Source organism: Cupressus sempervirens, chromosome 1 (genome assembly GCF_028749045.1).
Source record: "Cupressus sempervirens isolate cs-2001-9-10 chromosome 1, ASM2874904v1, whole genome shotgun sequence".
Classification (NCBI taxonomy): Eukaryota; Viridiplantae; Streptophyta; class Pinopsida; order Cupressales; family Cupressaceae; genus Cupressus; species Cupressus sempervirens.
In genome coordinates this window covers 749584413-749609484 of record NC_143118.1, presented here as the reverse complement: position 1 = coordinate 749609484, position 25072 = coordinate 749584413, and the positions used below count along the sequence as shown (strand labels likewise).

General features: G+C 36.2%; 1 protein-coding gene across 2 annotated transcripts in view; it reads right to left on the bottom strand.

The window, feature by feature from the left end:
* Positions 1–25072, bottom strand: part of LOC149580071 (protein transport protein sft2-like) — a 51523-nt gene that overhangs the window by 26322 nt on the left and 129 nt on the right. Inside the window, exons 1-2 of one of the 2 annotated variants that reach the window (XM_089788929.1) lie at positions 24944–25053; positions 24468–24776 (exon numbers count right to left, since the gene is read on the bottom strand). In XM_089788929.1, coding sequence (XP_089645055.1) covers positions 24468–24679 — 212 coding nt within the window. In that variant the 5' untranslated portion in view covers positions 24680–24776; positions 24944–25053. Of the gene's footprint in view, positions 1–24467 lie in introns of both variants that reach the window. The other variant, XM_089788921.1, reaches the window with a different exon arrangement.

Below are 25072 nucleotides of genomic sequence, written 5' to 3'. Positions count from 1 at the left end.
TCTTGTTTAGCTCCCTATAATCAATGCACATCCTCATTGTACCATCCTTCTTCTTCACCAATACCACTGAAGAAGCGAAAGGGCTCTTGCTTGGTCATATGTGCCCCATGTCAATCAACTCCTTGATTGCCTTTTCTATTTCATCCTTATATCTCTTTGGGTGGCGGTAGGGTGTGATGATGACTGGCTTATCGCCTTCCTCTTAACTCAATAACATGCTCGATTCCCCTATCCGGGGTCTCCCTGGAGGTATCTCACCAAACACCTTAGTATGTTTGGTTATTATTTTTTGTACATCAGGTGGATACTCCTGTTTATGCTGCTCTGTCACCTCAGGCATTACTTTGAACTCTGTTGTCCACTGCACCTGGTCGTGCCTGAAGAAACTCTGCATCCGCTTGAGTGACACCACTTGAAGTCTCCCATCTAACAAACCTCTGAGCACTATCTTCTTACCATTTGCCTCAAACCTCATTTCCATTTTCTGGAGGTTAAATGTAAACTCTTCTAGAGACTTCATCCAATTCATCCCAAGCACCATATCCTGATCAACAATGTTGACCACAAAGAAATCTCCCACCATGTCATAATCTCCCAAACGAAGCTGCAAGTTGGAGATTTTCTTGGTACAATCGATTTTGAAGCCATCGGCAACCATCACCTTAAATCCCCTATGCTCCTCTGTATGTAGCCCTCTGTGTGACACAAACTTCTCATCAATGAAGTTATGTGTTGCCCCTGTATCAATAAGTGCCACAAATCTTTGTCCATCCAAAGTACCCCTAACTCTGAAAGTGACGGCCTCCTGTATACTGGACAACTGAGCTATCGTGCTATCACTGTGTGCTTCCCCATGTGAAGACTTATCATCTCCATCTGATTCTGATGACTGCTCTGAATCTCCATCCACTGACTCTTCGGCTGAAAAGTACTCCATCTGCTTAGCTTTTGCTTTCAATGGACACTTATGTGACAAATCCCAAGGTTCCCTGCAATGAACACAAAGCTTCTTCTTCCTGAGATCATTAAGTGTCTCATTGTCCAACCTCTTACTTTCCTCCTTAGGTGGCTGAGCCTCTCTATGAAAAGGTTTATTGTCCTTATCTTTCCTCGAAGGGAAACTCTTTGCCTGGAATTTATTTTTAGAAGCTGAAGAGGAATCCATGTCACGAGCTTTCTTAATGGCTTCCTGCAAAGTGGGAGGGTTGAGAGCTTTAATCCACCCTCTCAACGGATCAGCTAACCCATCCATAAATAGAACCAATATCCTCCGTTCAGATACATCTGTTACTAACACTGCAAGTTTTTGAAACTCTGAAATGTATGTTTCCAATGATCCCCACTATTTAAGCTGAGCTAACTCCTTGAAATGGAGTTCTGGATCCTTCTTGTCAAAACGTTCAATCAGTCTCTCCGTAAACTCCACATATGAGGTAATGTGTGCATGATGCATAGTGACCATACCATGATGCCACCACTCGTGTGCTAACCCATCTAGGTGAATTGTTGCATACTTAATAGCTTCTTCCTCAAGCATAGGGTTCAATTGAAAGTATGTGTCAAGCTTTTGAACCCAAGCTCTTGCTGTAGACTTCCCTGAGCCATCATAATATGGTAAGTGAAGTTTCCCTACTTTCTTCCGTAGCTCATAGCTCTGGTTCCCGTCATGTCCATGTGGCATATGCTTCATCCGCACACCCATATACTCCCTAAAGGTAATTGCAGCAATAAAATCTGGACCTCTGGGTTCTCAATCTCTCCTCAACTGGCCCTGTATATCAGTGATTTGGGGCTCTGGTACGGGCTGCTCTGGAGTTCTAAGAGGAAATGTGGGAATCATGGGTCTCGAACTCACTGTCCTAGTTTGCTGGGGTGCATGACCGAAATTGTTCCCAACTTGTTCGCCTCCATTATGTGTCCCATCTTGATTGTTACCATTCTGATTATTTCCTCCACCCACATTAGCATTCAACCCCATTTGACGAGCCATCATCTGCATCATAAGCTCCAATCTCTGACTCTGTTCCTGTGCTCTCTGCTCTGTTAATCGCTGTCCCTGTGCCAAGGTGTCTAATAACTGTAAAAAATTTCCTCTCCCTGATCTAGACCGGCATTCCCGCATCTGCCTAATCCTGTATTCCTATCATCTCGATCACCCATATTGCTGTCTTGATCAAAGAATACCTCCTCTGTGTTTGTATGACTGGATTCTATGTCCACCTGCACGGATGAACTAGACTGTTCGCTCTGCAGGTCTGAAATCCTATTTTGTCTTGCTCTGGTATTGCGGAAATTATAAGGCCCCTGTCGCATGCTCAAACATAAATGCTCTGATTTTAGTGTTTTGACATTTCGTCAAACACTTTCCCCTCTATCCGGCTGTTCCAAATTCCCTATAAGACCCCCACAAGATGGCAAGACTTATAGCTCTAATACCACTGTAATATCCTCCCCTGATTTGAACTTTGGCTTGAAGAAATTTAACTTAAGGAATATTGTCAAACACTTTGTATGCAAACTCATAAAGCTGATTTCCTCAATAAATTGATTTCCAATGAGTAGATTTACGAACAACTATGAAGTGACATTCAAAATGCGTAATACACATCATAACATTTTGACAAACACTTGGCACACATTCAACGATATATATAAAAAATCTGAAAACTCTTTTAATGTGCTGATAAAAGGGTGATTTTAAATGTAGATGTGCACTTACAGCTGCCTTAAAGGCTACGACAACTATTTAGACTTGTATTCAACAATTATAATGCATAGACATGGAAGTATGATAGAAAAAACATGGAATTGAATGTTGTAGTGATTTGCAAATGGAGTGACAGCCTTCCAAACTTCTAATCAGCCGGATAAACAAGTAAACTTGATACCAACATTGTTCACGCACTGTAGCAGCACTATTCACGCGATACTGTAGCAAAACACTATTCATGCGATACTGTAGCAAACACTATTCATGCGGTACTGTAGCAAAATAATGTTCATGCGCACTGTAGCAATAACTAACTTCAGATCTGCACTTTCAAACCCTTGTAAATTCTTTATGCGAGAGCACCAAATTAAACCTAGCGTGTTCCCTGAAGTGAAAACACCATTGATCCTCCTGACTATGTCTTCCAACAGCGAAGAGAACGCTAGCAAAGAGGGATTCCGTCCTCCAAGCCCGATAATCAGATATCCAGCAACATAACTTTTATCTTCATCCAAGCATACTAAAAAAAAGCTCTTCCATTTCTTTTATAGTGTTCTCACAAGAGCTCAGTCCTTCGTTTTCTCAATGTGGGATAAAACATAACTCCCTTTATGTAACTTATGTCTCCAATGTGTTATAAAATAAAGAGGACTCTTTTAATTTAAATATTTCCCACAAACTATAGTCTATGTATTAATAAAGTTAAATATTTAAATTTAACTTTATAAAATAGCTTTATTAATGCATAACAAATCTTATCAATAATAAACAAGTCTTCTTGTCGATTTTAAACTATTACCATCGACATACCGCTGCCACTGGATGTCCGACCATGTCCAAGATGACTTACTATAAATAGTAAGTATGCCCAAAGTTGCCTCAAAACCCCTCAGAAAGACCTATAACTGAAACTATCTGGGCCAAATGGCCTCTAAGTCCCTTTAATGTCCTGGTTAGCCTACGGGACTATGGGGAAATAGGCTAACAACAACATCATGCTATGAATGCTAAAAAGGGGACATCACAATTTCAGAGTAGTGCAATGGAAATTAAATAGTGGAATGGTTCTTTATAAAAAATTAACCCATGACAAAGTCAGAAGTTGCAAACATAGAGTGATTAGTAGACTTTGGTATAACTTAGAAAGTTTTGCAGAGAAGTATAGATGTATGATGATTAGAGGAGCCATGGTGTTGGCTAATGGAGTTCATATCAGAACTCTATTTTGGCTTGAAGCTAGCACTTCATTTGAGTATAACAATTCAGGCATTCTTGTTTCAGATAGCCAATTAATTTCTCAAGAGAACATGCTGTGACATAAACATATGGGTCACATTGATGAAAAAGTCCTTAAGACCTTGTAATCCTAAAATATGGTTGGGAATATTGTTGACTATTCTTTAAATTTTGATTTCTATAAACATTGTACATATGGGAAACAAAATTGCGTTAGTTGTATTGAGCTCTAATCAATCTAATGATATTTTAGATTTGACAGCTGTATTTGGACTTGTTAATGTCACTTTACTAGGGATGTCATTTTATTATCCATCATTTAATGACAATTTCTCTAGAAAAATGTGAGCATTCTTTCTTGGACACATTTTTTAACTGTCCGATAAGTATAGAGGACTTAAGGCTCTTGTAAAGCACCAGATGAATAAGATATTAGCTATGAGAAGAATTAGCTATGAGAACAAAAAACTAGTGGAAAGTTTTGTTTGAGAGAGTTCAAGAAACTTTGTAAGGACATTGGTGAGGCTAGACAAAAGACAACTCCATAAAGACCCCTCAATGGAATGGGTTTGTTGAGAAAATGAACAATGTACTAATAGGCATGAAAAGACGAGACATATGCTTGATGCAAGTTCAAATCAAGAGTTATAGGCAAAAGTAGTAAGCAATACTTGTTATATTATCTATATATCTCCTATTAACAATTATTTACAAAACCTTCAAGGTGGTTTAGCCCTCTCTCCAGCATCTTGAAGTCTTCGACTGTGATGCATATGTGAATGTGCTAAAGGAAAGAAGGTAGCAGAGAAATGCTCTTTCATCTTTTACACTAGCAAGGTGAAGAGATACAAAAATTGGAATCCTAAGACAAAAGAAAAAGTACAATTAGAATGATATTTTCAGATAGGTTACTCCATGAATTGAGCAACATGAGGATCAAAAGAAAAGGGAGGTAAAATAGGTGCCAAAGACTAAGGAAATTGCACTTGAGAAATAACCCAAGGCGAGCTTCAAGAGGTACTTATAGAGGAAGATATTCCGGGTAAAAACTCAAACAAGATAAACCTCACACTCCACTTTTAAAAAGGTCCACTTGACAAAGAAGCAACTAGAAAAGTATAGCCCATCTAATTTTCTGATATCTTATGGAGATCCTTCAAAATAGTCCAAATCTCTGCAGCAGTCTTGACAGATAGCACTTGTGACAGCTGATCATCAGTAACTGAAAGCTTGATAAGTATGAACACTTCTTGGTTGTGCTCATCAGACTTATCCTAAGCTTGTTTAGGTCCGATAGAACGAGACTTGTTACCCAAAACGAGCTCATCAAGATCACGATACTCAAAGATAGTCATCATATGTTAATTCCAGGTGTCATGATTTTGTCGTTGAATCACTGACTGCCTTCCAACATTATGTTGGTCAAAGATGTCATTTCCACTGTTTCCAAGGCACAGCAAAAACGAAATTTTGAAGAGGCAAAAAAATAGTGCGGAACCCAAGGCACAGAAATAAAAGCAGGTTCAAGTATAGACTTAAAGAAAGATGAAGTACAACTGGCACAAATTCCAATGTACAGATTTTATACAGACCCAAAAAATTTAACAAAGACCCAGAAATCTCCACAAGAAACCCACAAAGAATATGTAGGTTAAGTTTTAATCTGACCAAAAAAGCAGAGTTTTGCAAAAACCCTAGCCGGCTGGAAAAAGAGGATTGCAACACAAAAAATGGAAGAAACTAGAGGATCCACTACAGATTATGGAAGAAAATTGTGGTTTGAGCCAAAAACTTGTTGAACAAAGTTGCGAGACCTAGCACAGATTGAGAAAAAGAACATCTGCAGAAGAACAATGACATCTACAACAATAAAACAGTGTTAGCAACAAAACAAGGCAGACAGACCAACAATTTATAGAACCTAAAGCAAAGATGAAGCGGTAAGGATGATAACACGCAGAAAATCACTATCAAATGACAAAGAAGTCACAGAAAATCTCCATTGCGAACACAGAAAACCCACACATTTTTTCTTAAATGCAAAAAGGATAGTAGGAAAACTCTTGTGCAAACAAAAACAGTGAATGAGAAGGTCGTGAACACCAAAAAACTCAGGAAACGAGCCACTATTTGCAGACAAATAACCCAGAGAAGGGTTGCAAGATATTGCAGAGAAAACATGCTTTTATAAAACATGAAATTGTCTTAGAACAAAGGTAAAAAAACAACACGAAATCAGAAGAAAAAATGGGAAATTGTGTTTAAACTAGGTTGGGATTTGGGAAAAACCTTGTCAAAACAGCTTCCAAACCATTGAAAACACAAAAGACTAAGGCCCAAAAGTTTCTTTTCCAAAACTTTTTCAAAAAAATCATTTGAAATTTGAAAAATAAAATAAAATTGTATCCTAAGCTCTGATACCATGTTTTGGTAACATAATTTAATGAATTAAATGAATGATGAAAAGATCATTTATAGGATTTGCAATGACGGTGTTTCTATAAAAATTAAACAAACAATCATAAATTAGATACTATCTAATTTTACATAAGTTACAATATTCAATATTAAACAATGAATATTATAGATATTATGAAAGATACTATAATAATTTTCATTGTGGTTTTGCTTTACTTACAATATTCAATATTAAACAATGAATATTATAGATATTATGAAAGATACTATAATAATTTTCATTGTGGTTTTGCTTTACTTACAATGATGAGCCTAGAAATATAGAAGCAACAATTGTGTCAAGGGAGAAGCTTTAGAAAAAAGCCAGAAACAAGGATATCGCAAATTTAGAGAACAAAACATGGGCCTTGGTTTAGTTGCCAGGAAGTAGGAAAAATGTTGATTGCAGATGGAGCTTTCATATTGATGATAAGATTTAAAAGTATTCAGCAAGATTGGTTTCTAAGGGGTATTCCCAGATTGAGAAAATAGATTTCAATAAGATCTTTTCTTCTACTGCAAAGCTAGCTTATGTTAGATTTTGAAATCACTTCCACTTGCATCTGACATTATTGTTGAACAAATGCATGTTACTACAACATTTTGCATGGTGAATTGAAAGAGTAAAACTACATGACAACTTAAGCTCTTCATGTTAAGGGTAAATGAGATTCGGTTTGCAGATTATAAAAAGTGCATCATCTAAAGCAATCTCCTAGAATGTGGTAGATATTTGGTAATTATATTTTAATTTGGGTTTGTTGGAGGTACAAAATTATTATTGTGTTTATTATAAGAAAATTAGTTTAAGACCAATTAGTTTATTCTTATGGAGGTCTAAGATGGGTTTGTTGGAGCTAAATATGGGTATATGTTTGATATGTTGTATATTATGGAAGTAGTTGGTAAATACTTCCTTATTATTAACAAAGACCAAAAGGTCAATTTATACAAAAGAATAAAGTGATGTTTCCTTAGGAAACTATAAAAAAGAATAGAAATATTCTATTCTAACAGATAAAGCTAAAAAAGTTAAGCTAACTAGATATTTACAATAGATTACTATTAACTAATAATAGGCAATTATCTATTATTATAATATCCTCCCTTAATGGTTAATCTATCTAGAACACCAAGCTGTCCTCTAAATTTGACAAATTTATCAGGACCAAGAGAGGCTTGGTGAGAATGTCTGCAGTCTGATCTGTGGAAGGAACATACTACAAATCTATAGTCCCATCTTCAACCAGCTGCCGTATGTAATGATAGTGAACATCCACATGCTTGGTTCGTTCATAGAAGACTGGATTTCGTGCTAACTTGATAATGCCTTCATTATCAACAAACAGAGTAGTCAGTCCTGTTGGTGATATCTGCATATCCCCAAGCATCCGACGAAACCAAACAGCTTCACATCCTGCCTTAACAATCCCTCTGTATTTGGCCTCTGTAGAGGAGAGAGAAACTACCTGTTGCTTCTTACTGGTCCATGTGACTGCACCGAATCCCAAACTGAACACATATCCAGAAGTTGACTTTTTATCATCAATAGAGCCTGCCCAATCTGAATCTGTGAACCCATTGAGTTTAGGATTAGAACTTCGAGAGTACAGAAGTCCATAATCTGACATACCCTTCACATAACAAAGCACACGCTTTGCTGCGATCTAATGATCAGCCTTAAGAGCTATCACAAAGAGTGAAATATAGCTGATTGTGAAGCTGATATCAGGCCTAGTAGCTGAGAGGTAGATGAGGTTGCCTACTAGTTGCCTATATGTAGTATCATCAATAGAAGGAGAATCATACTTTGTGGATAACTTGAGACCTTTCTCCATAGGCGTAGATGTAAGCTTGCAATCCTGCATACGGAATTTATCTATCAGGGCCCTGGCATATTTGGACTGAGAGATGAATATACCAGAAAACTATTGCCAAACTTCAACACCTAGGCAATAATGCATGAGCCCAAGGTCAATCATATCACAAGACTGGCATAAGTTCTGTTTGATTCCTTGAATCAAAGATGCCAAGCTACTAGTGATGATCAAATGATTCAAATCATCCACATAAATAACTAGAAGGATGATGTCACTGTCAGTAAACTTGATGTACAGATTTGAGTCTGAAGAACCCCTCTTGAAGCCTTGATCACTGAGGTATTTATCAATTTTTATGTACCATGCCCGAGGGGCCTGCTTCAAGCCATAGAGAGCTTTTACCAATCTGAAAACCTGATGGTCTTTACAGCAACCTTGAAACCAGGAGGCTGCATCATGTAAACCTCTTCATGGAGATCACCATTCAGGAAAGCACTCTTACGTCCATTTGATGGACCTTCCAGCCAAACTGTGTTGTTGTGGCTAGGACTAATCTGATGGTGCTCATCTTTGTAGTAGGAGCAAAGGTCTCCTCATAATCAATGCCCTGACACTGATAAAAGCCCTTCACCACTAAACGAGCTTTGTACTTATCCAAAGTACCATCCGATTTGTATTTGATTTTGTAGACCCATTTGCAGCCAATGGGTTTCTTCCCTGGTGGAAGATCAAAAAGGACCCAGGTGTTGTTCTTCAGTAGGCTCTGGTGTTCAGATGTCATGGCTTGTTCCCACTCTGGAATACCTTTAGCCTCGGAATATGTTTGAGGTTCAAACACACTGTGAATGTTGGCCATGAGAGCAAAGTTAACAGAATCTGTAGTTTTGCTCTTTTTCTAAGTAGTTCTCCCATCAATGAGCTCATCATCACGAAGATCAGCAAGTGTCTTAGCCCACCACTTAGGCCAGATAGGAGAATGATCAACATTAGTAGCAGGTGAGGCTTGATCAACACGATCCTCATCAGAAGAATCTGGATCAAACTCAGGTGAAGCATCTACAAAGCGAGGTGCTCCTGCAGGAGAAGCCGGAGGTGTCTGTACAGGTATCACTGGTATAACTGGAGCTGCAGGACCTATTAGAGCACTCCCATCACATGGACCTAATGGAAGCTGAACTTTGAAATCATGAGCCATCATAGGTTGGTCTGCTGGATCAGGAATAGGAGAAACAGGCATGAATGGTCCTTGCTGCTCATCAAAGACTACATCTCGACTGTAGTTGAGACGAGATGTCTCAACATCAATTAGGCGGTAGGCTTTGTGAAGATTGCTATATCCAACAAGCATCAGTTTCTAACTCTTGGCATCCAACTTGGTGCGTGACGCATCAAGGATCCAAACAAAAGCAAGGGAGCCAAAAACCTTTAGGTGACTGATTCTGGGCTTGCAACCTCACCAGGCCTCTTCCAAAGTTTTAACTTTGACCACCACTGTGGGTGACCAGTTCAATAGATAAACTGCAATGTTAACTGCTTCTGCCCAAAATTGCTTCAGAACATGCCTGTGTTCAAGCATGGATCGAGCCATCTTGATGATTGTCTTGTTCCGACATTCAACTACACTATTTTGTTGTAGCGTTTAGGGTGTGGTTAACTGGTGTTTGATGCCATATGTATACAAGAAGCTAGACAAAACATTAGAACAAAATTTCCCCCATTGTCTAATCTAAGAGTAATAATAGATTTCCCAGACTCTTTTTCAACTAAAGGTTTAAACTTCTGAAATACAGGAAATGCATCTAATTTCTTTTTAAGGAAATACACCCACATTTTTCTACTGAAATCATCAACAAACAACAAAAAATACCTAGACAGAAGAACAGAAGGAGTGGCCATAGGGCCATAGATATCGGCATGAACAAGCTGAAGTATGTGAGAAGCTCGCCATGAATCGCCACTGGTGAAAGGTGTGCGATGTTGCTTCCCAGCCTGGCATGCATCACAAACTCCAAGCTGTTGAGTCTAAATCTTTGGCAATCCAAGAACAAGCTCATCTCGAGCAAGCTATGAGAGATAATGCACATTTAAGTGCCCATATTGTTGATGCCAAAGTGTGTTGATAGAAGACCGTCGAGCAGCCATAGCTAAGTCCTAAGAATCACCAAAATCAGTAAGTCTGAAAAGACCATGATCCTCAAGACCCACTGCAATAGTAGGCTTAGTCGCCCGATCAATTATTGTGCACTGATGTGAACTGAAGGTAACTGCCAAGTGTGGAGAATATCATAGCAACTGACTGACTAAGAGTAGATTTAGTTCCATCCCTGGAACGTAGTATACATCAAGGAATATGAGATTCCTCCTAACTGACTAAATCTGAATGTTTCCTTTGCCGATAACCGTGTACTCTTCTCCACCACCAAAATAACGGAGTTTGAATAAAGTTGGCAGTCTCTGCAGTGAGTGAAATGACGAGAGGCACCTGAATCAATGTACCAGGCAGACGACTTCACATGATCTGCAAGTCTTTTAGCCATGAAGGCGTAAAAAGCAAATTCCGCTTACTCAATGTGCTCTGCACTGTTCACCTTGGGCTGCAAACCTGATTGCTTAGATTGTGCAACTAAGCATTTCCGACATTCAACCTTCACGTGTCCAAACTTGTGGCAGTAGTTGCATTGAATATTCTACTTTTGGGAACCATCTAATGCTGGAGTAGAAGACTTCTGCTAAGATGGTTGCTAAAACTTGCCTTTATCCTTCTGAAAGGATTTCGCAACAAAGGCTTGCTCTGTGGAGGTGGAATTGGAGCTGCTACCGAATTGTTCTTTCCACCGATCTTGTTGAAGCAACAGAGTGCAGAGATCGGTGAACTTCAAATCAACACTAGAAGATGTAATGTTGAGAGTCTCGATAAAATGCTCATAGGATTTTGGTAAACTCCGAAGAGTGATAACCACAATATCCTCTTCCTCCATCTTGTGATCAATGGCAAGTAACTGATCACGGATTTCCTAATTTCAATTCAGGTGTGCCTAGAGCGAGGTGCGCTCATCCATGACAATAGAAAACAGAGTGTTTTTCAGAAAGAAGGCTCTGCTTTTGTCAGAAGTCTCATGAAGACCTTTGAGATGTGTCCAAATCTCGGCAGTTGTCTTGCTGGATGGAATCTAAGAAAGTTGATCATCAACCACGGATAATTTGAGAAGCATCACTGCCTATCAATTATTCAGATCTCATGTATCTTGATCAGGACCCGGAGAAGTCGGACACTTTGTAACACCCAAAACAAGTTGATCGGTGTTCCAATATTCAAAAATTGCGATGATCCACTACTTCCAGGTGCCATAATTTCGACCATTGAATTTGGAGTTATGCTCGAGCCAAATGTTTGTCAGAGATGCCATGACACATTTTCCAATGAAAATCTATGAAGGCACATTCTTTGAGGGAAAAAACAGAAGACCCAAAAAATCGAACAGTGACTCAGAAGAGAGCTTGAAAAACCCAGAAGGAATATGATGTCATTTTTTGGATTTGTTGGCTCAAAAATCGAGGCACCTAGAAAAACGGACGACAAGCCAGTTGAGCTCTCGAAAAACCCACCAAGAATCTAAAATCAAATATTTTTTCGAGCTCAAAAATTAGGGTTTCGAAAAAAAAAACAATCGGCAGCCATAGAGTAAAAAATGGCAGAAGAAAGGACGTTTGCAAGCAAAAAGATGCCTGATTTGTTGCAAAACAGAGGCGTTCTTGCAGGGACAGCACAAACCAAAACGCTCAAGAAATCACTGATTTGCAAATTGCGATTTTCAGAAAAATATGCCTTTTTTCAAATGAATTCGCAGACTTTTGTCTCTGAAACCCTAGCTGTGACTAGGTATTACGAAGCACGTAAAAGACTTCAAAAAGAATTTCGAAATTTTTTTTGGAGCAAATAATTTTGGAAAAAATTATAAAAAATTCGAAAAAATTTGAAGTCTAGACTCTGATACCATATTACGAAAGTAATTGGTAAATACTTGTTTATTATTAACAAAGACTGAAAGGTCAATTCATACAAAAGAATAAAGCGATGTTTCCTTATGAAACTATCAAAAAGAATAGAAATATTCTATTCTGACAGATAAAGCTAAAAAAGCGAAAGCTAACTAAAGCTAACTAGATATTTACAATAGATTACCATTAACTAATAATAGACAATTATCTATTATTGTAATATTGTGGACATCAGGGGGTAGGAAAAATGTTGGTTGCAAATGAGGCTTTAATATAATGATAAGATTTAAAAGTATTCAGCAAAATTGGTTGCTAAGGGATATTCCTATATTGAGAAAATAGATTTCAATGAGATTTTTTCTTCTACTAGAAAGCTAGCTTATGTTAGATTTCGATTATCAATTGAAATTGCATCTGATATTATTGTTAAACAAATGGATGTTACTACGACATTTTTGCATGGTGAATTGAAAGAGTAAAACTACACGACAACTTAAGTGCCTCGTGTTGAAGGTGAATGAGATTTGGTTTGCAGATTACAAGAAATGTACCATCTAAAGCAATCTCCTAAAATGTGGAAGAAATTTGATAATGATATTTTAATTTGGGTTTGTGGGAGGCAGAAAAATGAACATTGCATTTATTATAAGAAAATTAGTTTATTCTTATGGAGGTTTAAGATGCGTTTGTTGTAGCTAAATACGGGTATACATTTGATATGTTGTGGATGTCATTTGAGGCTAAAACTTCCGTAGTGGTTTGTTCAGGACGAACTTGAGATGGATTCGGTGCTTAATCAGTCCTACCCAAGGAAACTGTTCCTTTTTTTGAGATTTCTAATTTTTCTTTTATAATTTGGTATTTAGCTTTCACTATATGCCTAAAAAAGTCCCCCTAACCCTAAAACATGAATTCCAAATCATTCAACAACAAGAAAAAATTCATTTCCCTTATTGTGAGTACTTAACAAAAATAGCATCCATCTTTGCTCAATTCTCATTCTTCCTTGCTTTGCATGAATAGAGTTGACGACTAGTCAATGAAGCTTCCAAATTGATTGGTTTTCTATTCTTAGGCATGTGCTAGAGCCCAATTGTTGCCAAAGAGATCAAAGGGGAAAAGTTTTACAAAAGAGGTAGGTTTCTTTTTCAATGTTTCGGTTTTTCTTCTCTGTATTTCTTGATCAATGCAAGTAAAAGCAAGACCCTAAATAATCTTTATTTAAACAACTACACAAAATTATTTAAGAGAGGTGGAACAAAATAATCAACCTGTTACATCTTGCCTTTGCATTGAATCCCAATATTATGAAGTAGAGATTCTTTGCATTTTGACAAGGATTACAAATATAGAGTAAATGAATTCAGAACCAACAATACAATGCAACACTTTTGTAGATTCTTCATTGATCCTGGCATGTGGGAAGCGTTCAGAATTAAATTCATGGGTTTTGTACAACAATGAATTAAATATTGATGCCCTTCCATAAATAAGTTTATGGTTGATGCCCATAGTTGGTGCTATTTCCATGGTCAATCATGCATACACTTACAACCACTTGTGATCAAAATTTTATTGCAAGTTTTCTTTGAAAACAAAAAACATTTTAAGTTTAATTTATAATTTAAATCTTAAAATCTTATACCTCTCAACTATCTAATTTTGTCTTTATAGGTATTACAAGGTAATTGGTAAATACTTGCTTATTAATAACAGAGACCGAAAGGTCAATTTATACAAAAGGAAGAGACGATGTTTCCTTAGGAAACGATCGTAAAGAATAGAAACATTCTATTCCAGAAAAAGCAAAAAACGAAAGCAAACTAAAGCTAAAGATATTTACAAGATAACCATTAACTAATAATAGACGTCTTATCTATTATTGTAATACCCTCCCTTAATGGTTAATCTATCTAACACACCAAGCTGTCCTCTGAATTTGACAAACTTATCAGGACCAAGAGGCTTGGTGAGAATGTCTGCAGTCTGATTTGAGGTAGGAACATACTGCAGATTTATAGTCCCGTCTTCAACCAGCTGTCGTATGTAATGACAATGAACATCCACATGCTTGGTTCGTTCATGGAAGACTGGATTCCGTGCTAACTTGATAACGCCTTCATTATCAACAAATAGAGTAGTCGGTCCTGCTGGTGACATCTGCGGTGAGTGAAATGTCGAGAGGCACTTGAATCAATGTACCAGGCAGATGACTGTACATGATCTGCGAGTCTTTTAGCCATGAAGGCATAAAAGGCAGATTCCGCCTGCTCAGTGTGCTCTGCACTGTTCGCTTTGGGTTGCGAACCTGATTGCTTAGACTGGGCAACTAAGCGTTTCCGACATGCAACCTTCATGTGACCGAACTTGTGGCAATAGTTGCATTGAATGTTCTTCTTTTTGGTACCATCGGATGCTGGAGCAGAAGACTTCTACTGAGATGGTTGCTGAAACTCGCCCTTATCCTTCTGAAAGGATTTCGCAGCAAAGGCTTGCTCAGTGGAGGTGGAATTGGAGTTGCTACCGAACTGTTGTTTCCACCGATCTTGCTGAAGTAGCAGGGTGCAGAGATCAGTGAACTTTAGATCAACACCAGTAGATGTGATGTTGAAAGTCTCGATAAAATGCTCATACGAAGTGATTACCACAATATCCTCTTCCTCCATCTTGCGACTGATGGCAAGTAACTGATCACGGATTTCCTGAATCCGATTCAGGTGTGCCTGGAGCGAGGTGCGCTCATCCATGACAATAGAAAACAGAGTGTTTTTCAAAAAGAAGGCTCTGCTCTTGTCGGAAGTCTCATGAAGACCTTTGAGATGTGTCCAGATTTCGGCCGCTGTCTTGCCGGATGGAATTTGAGAAAGCTGGTCATCAGCTACGGAGAGTTTGAGAAGCATTACTGCCTCTCGATTGTTCAGATCCCATGTATCTTGATCAGGACCCAGAGAAGTCGGACGCTGCTTAACACCCAGAACAAGTTGATCGGTGTTTCGATATTCGAAGATTGCGATGATGCGTTGCTTCCAGGTTCCATAATTGCGACCATTGAATTTGGAATTATGCTCGAGCAGAATATTTGTCAGAGATGCCATGGCACGTTTTTCAATGAAAAATTGTGAAAATCTGTGAAGGCACGTTCTTCGAGGCAAAAATACGGAAGACCCAAAAGAATCAGAGAATGACCCAAAAGAGAGCTCGAAAAACCCAAAAGGAATCTGCTATCGTTTTCTGAATCTGCTGGCTTGAAAATCGAGGCACCCAGAAAAAACGGACGACAACCCAGTTGAGCTCTCGAAAAACCCACCAAGAATCTGCAAACAGAAAAAAATTTCGACCCCAAAAATTAGGGTTTTGAAAAAAAAAGGCCCTAGCTAAAAAAAGCTTGAAAAAACTTCAGATTTCTTGATGAAAAATGGTCGAATCTGCTTCCCAGAGCACGATGACAGACTGAGACGGCTAAGAGCATGAAGATTTGATACAGAAACATGCAAATTTTCACCCCAAAAACGCGAGTCTTCAAAAAATGGCCACAATTTCCACGCGATTTGCAGACCCGTAATTCGGGAATTTCTCCAAGCAGAAAAACCCTAGGTGGGTTTTGAAGAAATTAGCTGAAATAATTTTGGAAAAATTTAAACAAATAATTTCAAGAAGAAATTATAAATTTTTCCGAAAAAATTTAAGTATTTAGCTCTGATACCATATTACAAGGTAATTGGTAAATACTTGCTTATTAATAACAGAGACCGAAAGGTCAATTTATACAAAAGGAAGAGACGATGTTTCCTTAGAAAATGATCGTAAAGAATAGAAACATTCTATTCCAGAGAAAGCAAAAAACGAAAGCAAACTAAAGCTAAAGATATTTACAAGATAACCATTAACTAATAATAGACGTCTTATCTATTATTGTAATAATAGGTTGCCAGCTCATTTGCATCTGAGAAGAATTGACGCACATGCTCTTTCATCTACTCAGTAAAGCACAATTGAATGCACTGAAAAGAGGCAAAGGACTTATTGTATGCGCATCCCAACTTGTGACTCCTTTCACACAAACAATGTGGCTACAAAGAAGGAGCCACAAGGAAGTGTGATATCAAGCTAAAGCATACTCGCTTGAATGTTTCCACTTCCCACCTTACTGCACTTGATGTTGACGACAAGCCCAATAGCAATCACAAGTGTTGATGCCGATGGTATTATAACTTAGGTTATTGTTTTTTATTTTGATAACATGTTATTAAGTTTTTATATTATTGTTATTGTTTTTTTCTATTGATTAATGTAATCTTATTGTTTTTAATCTTGATGACATGTTAGTTAATAATAGTCTAGATATGGTTAAGGTTCTTAAATTTTATCTTTTATTGCAATTTGATATGAACAATTCAAGGGTTGTCAAGTTTAACTTAGGGATATAAATTAAATTAAATGGAATGAACATGTAGTGCCTGCCCCTAGTTTACTTTTCAGCTATTATTGTCGAACTCTTTTACGCCAGCTTTATGATTATGTTTGATGTTTAGTGGTATTCGATATCCAAATTGTTGGATATTGTTTCATACTCAGTTGATTATATGATGAGATTACTTTGGTACTACTTATTTCATGTATGCATAATTATTCCTTGATGATAAGGATTGTTTACAGTGGTTTCAGTTATTTCATGATGTTAGATGGATTATTTATATGCATTTTCTCTGGATACTTACCCCATACTTGCATGTGTATGGTGTACCTGTATGTTTTATTTTATGTATGATGTTTCTAATATGGTTGAAGGAGGGAGTGGTAGTCACCTATTAGTCGAGATCTACATGATATACCACTTACCACCATTGCCTGTTTAGTTTAGATTATATATATATATATATATATATATATATACATGCGTGGATTTTATGCAGATTGCAAGTACAAGGTATTGAATTCCCTGAATTGCCAAGATGAGCGTACCCTATCGCAATATCTCAATGGTAAAAGAGGGGAGATAAAAAAAAATTGTCCAAATCCTAACCTTAAACCATTTGTCCTAAAAAGTAAGGCAAGAATATTAGTTGTTTACCTTCCGAATTCGTCAAGTGACGTAAATTCGTGATTATAACCCTTGAGTTTGATCTAGTTTTATGTACTTTATTATGGGTTTTCATATTCAATCTCGTGGGTCTATGATGATTTTCTATTATAATTAAATCAATTTAAAAGAATAATTAATGATTTAATTTAATGGAAATTTTATGAAGGAAATTTGATATTTAATTAATTAAGAAATTAATTAATAAAAGAATTAAATTTAAAAATTTAGTTAAAAGTCTAATTTTGGGCATAATAATATTTATTTAATTTAATAATAATATATTTAGGAGTTCATTTTTAAATAAATGTTAAATATTATTATTACTTAATAAATATTTTTATCAAAAACGTCTCGAGAATTAATTAAAGAGACAAAAAAAAATTACTTTAATAAAGATATTTTAATTAAATGGCAAAAAGGTTGTGCATGAATATTAAAATATAATTAAATAATAAGGGTAAAGGGCTTATTTTTATCAAAAACGTCTCGAGAATTAATTAAAGAGAAAAAAATTATTTAAATTAAATGGCAAAAAGGTTGTGCATGAATATTAAAATATAATTAAATAAGAAAAGTAAAGGGCTTTTCGCGTGATTGTGCAAGAAAAGCCCTAAATTTGGGGAAAAACGATTTATTAGCAATTTAGAGTTCATTTCTCCATAATCGGGTTTTGGAGGAGCAATTTTGAAGAAGGGTTTCAAAAAAGGGGGAATTGTTTGCGTGCTTCGTGCATTTGTCGTCTTAGCATCAGATCTAGGTAGGATCTTGTGGGTTTATTTGTACAATGGTTTTTCGATTTTCAAATTCTTATCTTCTTTGTGTTTGGATAAATTTGTTTTTAGAATTTTAGATTTGGTTGAAACCCTTGTGTTGAAATTTATTGTTCTTTGTTCTCAAATACATCTGTGAACGAATAGATTAAATTGAAACCCTTGTATATTTTAATTGTTCTTTGTTTAGAGATTATCTGTATATGAGTATTGAGAATTTAGAAACCCTCGTTCTATTAATTTAATAGAATGTTTTTAATCAAGTAGGGTTTGGGAAGAGAAATTGATTTTTAAAATACAAAATTTGAATGGTTATTGAGGTTTTCCCTATCAGATCTAATTTCGCAATTTTTATTAAAATATATATATATATATATAAAGGGGGGAGGGCGAGTTGTTTGTTTTTATAAACAAATTTTTTTTTTTAAATATATATATTAGTAGGCAGGCCACCAACCCCCCACCCACCCCTTACCTTTCACCTCCTGCACGGTGACGAGAGTGCTACCGAAGGCCATTATGGCTGCTGCACAGCAGACTCTGTTGCCATGACACCAAGTACTATCGTAGGCAATACTCTGTTGTCACATCAGCAAAGTTGCCGCAGTAGCACTGCAACCTATGGCTTTAATAAGAAATTGTAAGTTTATTTTAAAAAAAATTAATTTTATTCAATTATTTTATTTTAATAACATTCTTATTAAATGTTAAATTTAATAAATGTTTTTAATTATTAAATGTTAGATTTAATTTAATAAATGTTTATATTTATTAAATGTTGAAATTTATCAAAATTATTATTATTTTCTTTTAATAATTATTATTTTATTATTAGATTACTAATTACTTTATTAATAATTTAATATAAGCTATTTTTATTAATAAATCGGTAATTATTATCTTTAATATTCTAATTATTATTGATTAAAATTTAATAATATTTAATTAAAATTGGCATTAATGTATTATGAAATTGTATATGTAAAGTAAGTTTAAAAATTGTAAACTTTATCAAACTGAAAACTTACAACGAATGAAAACTTGAACCTCACTATTAACTCAAACTGTGTGTTTTCAAAACCAAACAGAAACTATGAAACTACACTATCAGTTGTATGTTTTCTTGTGTGTTGGGTTTGGGGTTGGCTTTGTTCTTTGACCAAATCAAGATGTTTACCAAAGGCTTGGGGGTTTGTTCTGTGATGTCATGATGATGTTTTGTATGCGATCTTTTATACCCAACCTTGGTGATGTGTCACATGTTTCTATGATGAGTTTGATCTATTGGTGGTTATTGCTTTCTAGTGTACTTGTGTGAAACTGAGATGAATGTTGTGACTTTTCTAATATAACCTTTGAGTCTTCGATCAGTTATCTTTGTATTGCTTCCTAGTTGCTTGTATAGGACTAGGGTGATTATGAGTTATTGTTTTTAGGTGATGTCATGGTTTTGTATATGTGTACTTGATTTTGGATCAATCCTGTTAGGATGATTGTATTGGTGAAATCTATGATTTTCGATCAGTGATATTTCAGTATTTTCCAGTTGCTTGTTTGAGAATTGATGTGCGATTTATGGTTGTATGGGACCTTCTGCTTTTACTAAACTTAAGGTAGGTTATTTGAATGTCATGTTGGGAAGTGGCTTGCAATGGAGGTCGAAGCCTTAAAGAGGCTACCTGGGTAACCCATTGTAAGTTATTTTAATAAGTGATGACATTTCATTAAATGAGACAAAAATAAATTAATAAGAGTCATTGTTTTTCCTCACCCATGTCTCTAGTGCTAGTACAAGCTACGATGGGAGTAGAAAGGGTGTTTGGTTGCGACCTTGCTTCGTTAGTATGCCTTGTCAATACAAAAGGATACTAGTGCCGCATAGAGTCACTAGGAGATTGGAGTCCAATCGGGCTGCCAGGGTAACCTTAGAGTTGGTTCATGTGATCACACTTGCCCACTTACATAGTAGATTTCCTATGTCATTGTTGCCTCTGAGTTTAGATGTCATCTATTCTTGTACCTTTGAGATAGATTACTTTCAGGACTTCCTTGACCTAGATGTTGGATTTGACTTTTGAGTTTGTCTCATGTTATCCTATTTAGGACTTGAGACTATCTTCTTAGTGCGGTGGGAGTGGACCATTTAGGTTCCATGAGGTCAGGTGGTAGTGCTCTTTTACTTTTACCATTGAGATCCGACAGTTTGATGTCGTGGTTGGCGTTCCCTATTTTGTATTTCCTTTCATTCTATTCTTGTGTATTATGATGGATGGTTGTACTATATTGTATTGTATTTGATTTCATAGATCTTACAAGATGATGTAATTTATTTTTATGATGTATATTCTTTCAGCCTTTCATATCCTGTGACTTGTTCAATGGATGATTGTGCATTTTGATTATTGCCAAGTGGCATTTGAGATAATTGCATATTATTTTAATGGATTTGTACTTGTAGTTATTCTTTGATGTGGATTTGTTATATATTGGATTTAGTATTTATTTTATTTTTATGTGATTCTACATCACAGGACCCTTAAAAGATGTAATCTATTTGTGTGTTGCTTATGTATGAGTGTATGTTATTGCTTCCGCTATATTATAATCTATTGTTGTTTATTATCTTTCAAAAAAAAATGTTTGGCAAACTTAGTAAAACTTTAGGTAAATTTCTTTTGGGTTCCCTGGCAAGGCATTACAAAACATATTAGAGAATATATATTGACTCTATTTTGCAAAGATTAAGGTGCATGACCATAAACCAGCGAATGCTCCCATTCCTTTGCAACAATGTTAGTGATGGAAGTGCCCTAAGACACAAAATGTGATTACGAACACTGGCCAGCTTTCTTAAATGTCATCACGAAGTGTGCTAAGACCATATATTACCCAGGCAGCGGGAATCTTGAGCAAATATATGCCCAACTCAAGAAATGAGCATTGAATGACAGTCAAGAGGGACATCTAGATAGATAGATAGATATATAGATAGATATACATATACATACGTACATATATATATATAACATTCCATGTGTTGAGGGTGCATTGAATAAGTGAGGCACATGAGTCTAATTGGGTCAATTTGACCCATGGTTTGGGAAACTAGTTCCCTCTTGCTAATTATCCAACGATTACAAAGGAGCTCCACACGGTTTTTGTATGGAAAGTACATGATACCAAAATTGCTCTATAGAAAAAGTTGAAGATCTCCATAATAGCATAATACAATGGATTGTAATTCTTATATGTGCTATTATTTATTAGGTTTTTTTGAAGGGTTTGCTAGGATCTGTTGAATGTATTGTTGTTGTCATTGACATCAAAGAGATTACAGTACGAGTATTTGAGAACAATGGATATCACCATCTAGTAATGATTGAATAGCTCTCTTGATGTCATCATTATGTACCAATATCAATTGTTCTTCAACATCTAGTGCATTTGTGAAAACAATGGATTGAAATTCTTATACTGTTATTGCTATTATTTATTAGCTTATTTCTTTGAAGGGTTTGCTAGGGTTTGTTGAATATATTGTTGTTGTCGTTGACATCAAAGAGATTATGTTATGAGTATTTGAGAACAATGGAGGACACCGTCTAGTAATGATTGAATAGCTCTCTTGATGCCATAATTATGTACCAATATCAATTGTTCCTCAACATCTAGTGCATTTGTGAAGGTCTGGAAGTTTCTACATTGAGTTTCTAAGGTCTGTTGCTCAGAAACAAAGTTAGTATAATGTTGCAGCCATGATTTTTGTTACCACATTTTACCACAACTGGTAAATATGGCTTGCAGTTTGGAAGTAAAGTTACACATGAAGCACATTATATCTAAGTTTCAGTCAATTTGGTCAAGCAGACAAAACGTTAGAGATCAATAACTGTGCAGAAGGTTCTATTGGATGTGCTAGAGGAAGGTAATGTGCAGTGGATGGAGGAAGCATAAGAAGGTAGTTTGGGACCAACTGAGTTCATGTCAGATAATGCACAACATGAACTTGCAACTGGTGTAACATGTTTATTTTTGGACTGAGATGACTACGCGTTTGATTTAAGGAATTCATCCCTGGCCGACTTACACACAATGAAATTAGAGTCTAGGCTAACATAAAATTGGAGTGCATATATAATGCCAATCAGTTATATTCCAATTATGGTGTTGTGGTAAAAGTTGTGCAAGTTGCATAGTTATGAAGAGAACCATATGTATTGTGAAACATACAAACTACAATGCATATCCTATACACACTGTGAGATTCATCTGAAGCAGATCTGATCAACAAAGAGAGGATGGCACTTGAGTTTGAAAGGTCCACATCACACATCTTTTGTGTTTCCTATATCTTCTTTGCATTTGAGATTGGTGCTCACTTCTATGCATATAAACTAGATGTATATCCTATACACACTGTGAAATATCTGAAGCAGATCTGATCAAACAAAGATATGCTGGTATTTTCTTATCACTGCAAAACTATGAACATGAATTTCAGTATCATTGTAATATAATAATTCTCTACAAGAAACATTTTTCAGGCAAATGCTAGAAATTTCAGTGCAACTGTTAGTTTTTTTCCTAACGAACCACCTGTTCCCTTGTTTTTCCCTCTATCATCACTTTTTATGCATTGGTCACAAAAGATGATCATTGATAGAATAGACAAAATTCGAGACATAAGGTTTCAGTAATTGTAAAAATAGGACCATTCAAAATAAATTATCCAATATTTCCATAGTGATCTTGGTGTATTGTTTTTCATTTTTTCCCAGATTTATATAAATCTGTAAATTTTGCTATTAAAAAAGTATCTTTTTATTGAACTCTTCAAATCAAACACCATGAGAGAGCTTAAACCAAAACGAGCCATATTGATCTGTGTTTCTGTAAAAAAGGCTGAATCTCAAATAAGAACTTCATCAAATCCCAGCTTCAAGATGAGTTCTATTGTTCTTTTAGAGTTTAACCATACACTGGGCTGTACAATTTCTAGCCATATTGGGCCTTCAACATTTACTAATCTGGGTGTTCCTAGACGTTTTAGGCTTTAACTATTCGATATTTGGGTTGGTTTCTTGTGAAAAAAATTTACTCCCAGGGCTGGGGTAGTTGCATTTATATGCAAGACCAAAATCACCTGGTGCTCAAGGACAGACATACACCAAGCTTTGAATTTGGTCAGCCTAATAATAACCGCATGTCAGCTCTTGGTCTTAATAGTTTAAAATTAGAAATCAAATATTATGATTTCATCTAAACCTTGATAGTCCAAAGGCTTGTTCTGCGGTCAGGCCCAAGTCCCACACCACAATAAGGTTGCTTTAGGCCTATAACTTAACAGGATGCCATGGAGATTGTGGAGTATTTAACTACAGGTAGGATTATGAGCGTTAATATGGCATTCAATTGTGTGACCTTAGTTTAACATCAAGCCTTAGTAAAGGAAACCACATTATCATTCCCATACCACTGTAAGGGCACCCCAGCCACAGTAAAGGATCTTAAGAAAAAAATAGACCTAAAGCTTTGACTGCACTTGATCTTCCACCAATGTTTCAGGCTCTTCCATCCTTTCAACGAAAAAGTTACAACTTGATAATAAATAAAAACTTTTACAAAAATTCCAAGGTGTTGTGTTGTAGTGGTAATAGAGAACTTAGGGTTGCTTCCTTCCTTCCCTCAAAAAAGTTACAACTTGATAATAAATATGAACTTCTAAAAAGATTCTAAGGTATTGTGTTGTAGTGGAAATAGATAACTTAGGGTTGGTTCCTTCCTTCCCTCGAAAAAGTTACAACTTGATAATAAGCATAAACTTCTAAAAAAAATTCCAAGGTATTGTGTTGTAGTGGTAATGGATAACACTCTTCAGAGCATAACCATGCTCAAATTTCCTCCACTGCAATGAGGCAGTCCATACATACCAACCATATGTTTAACTTGTAGTTTAATTATAGGGTGACCTAAGTTTACATATCTTATAAATATAACATCAACTCACCACACACTGCATCAAATGTGATCCAAGACCTTACAAACGATTTACCAAGACAAAATAAAAACAAGAATAATATAATAAATAGAAATCGCTCTGTTATTCAACAATAACAACTTTTTGGGGTATATTTTCTTAACCATTAATTGTTTTCATTCATTTAATTTTTTTGCTGAGGGCTCAGTTATAATTCAATAACACTGCGTATAAGGTGAGCGATAACTCGGCCTATAATTTAATAAGATCAAAGGGCATAAAATTAAATTTTTACTTCGAAAAAATAGTTGTAAATAACTCATCCCGCAAGGTTTTATTAAGAGCTCAACAACAGTTCAAATTATAACCTGAGCCAAAATTGTGGATAATGGGCGGAGAGTGCAGCAGTACTCACACGTTGAAGGTGCCCATGAAACTGTCATTCGCAGTTTTGATTAAGGGAGCAAACGATGTGGAAACCCCAGCCTCCAGATCTGCAGAAGTCTCTGAATCTCCCGCCTCCTTGGAGGCCGCATAAGCATTCCAATCTGCCAGCAGAGATGGAGATTTCTGTTGTTCCGTACTGCTGGGTCCTCCCATAAACCAAGCCTGTGCTGTCTTCTGCATCCTTTCGAATGACCCTGATCAAAAGAATTCAATGTCTTCTTTATCACACGATCGATTCGAAAGCTATTACAGGGAAATTTGTTTGCTGAAGTGCCCACTGATGCAAGACGGTGAATATGTAAGCTTTATACTTCAATGTAATTCTGAAGGTCTGCAGTTTATTCACCTTGATTTTCATATAGGTCGAAGTCAAATCTTGTACAGAATTATACAAGCAAAACTACTAATAGATAACCCACAGAATCGACAGTAGAATTTCCTTGCCTGGTTTCGAGCCCTACGTACTACCGATGGTAAAATTCCAACTTTAAAGTCCTTTCAAAATGAACGTAAGTGGGGAGGGGCCAGATCCAGTAGCCGTTCTTCCTTGCTCGCGCAACTTTTATATATATA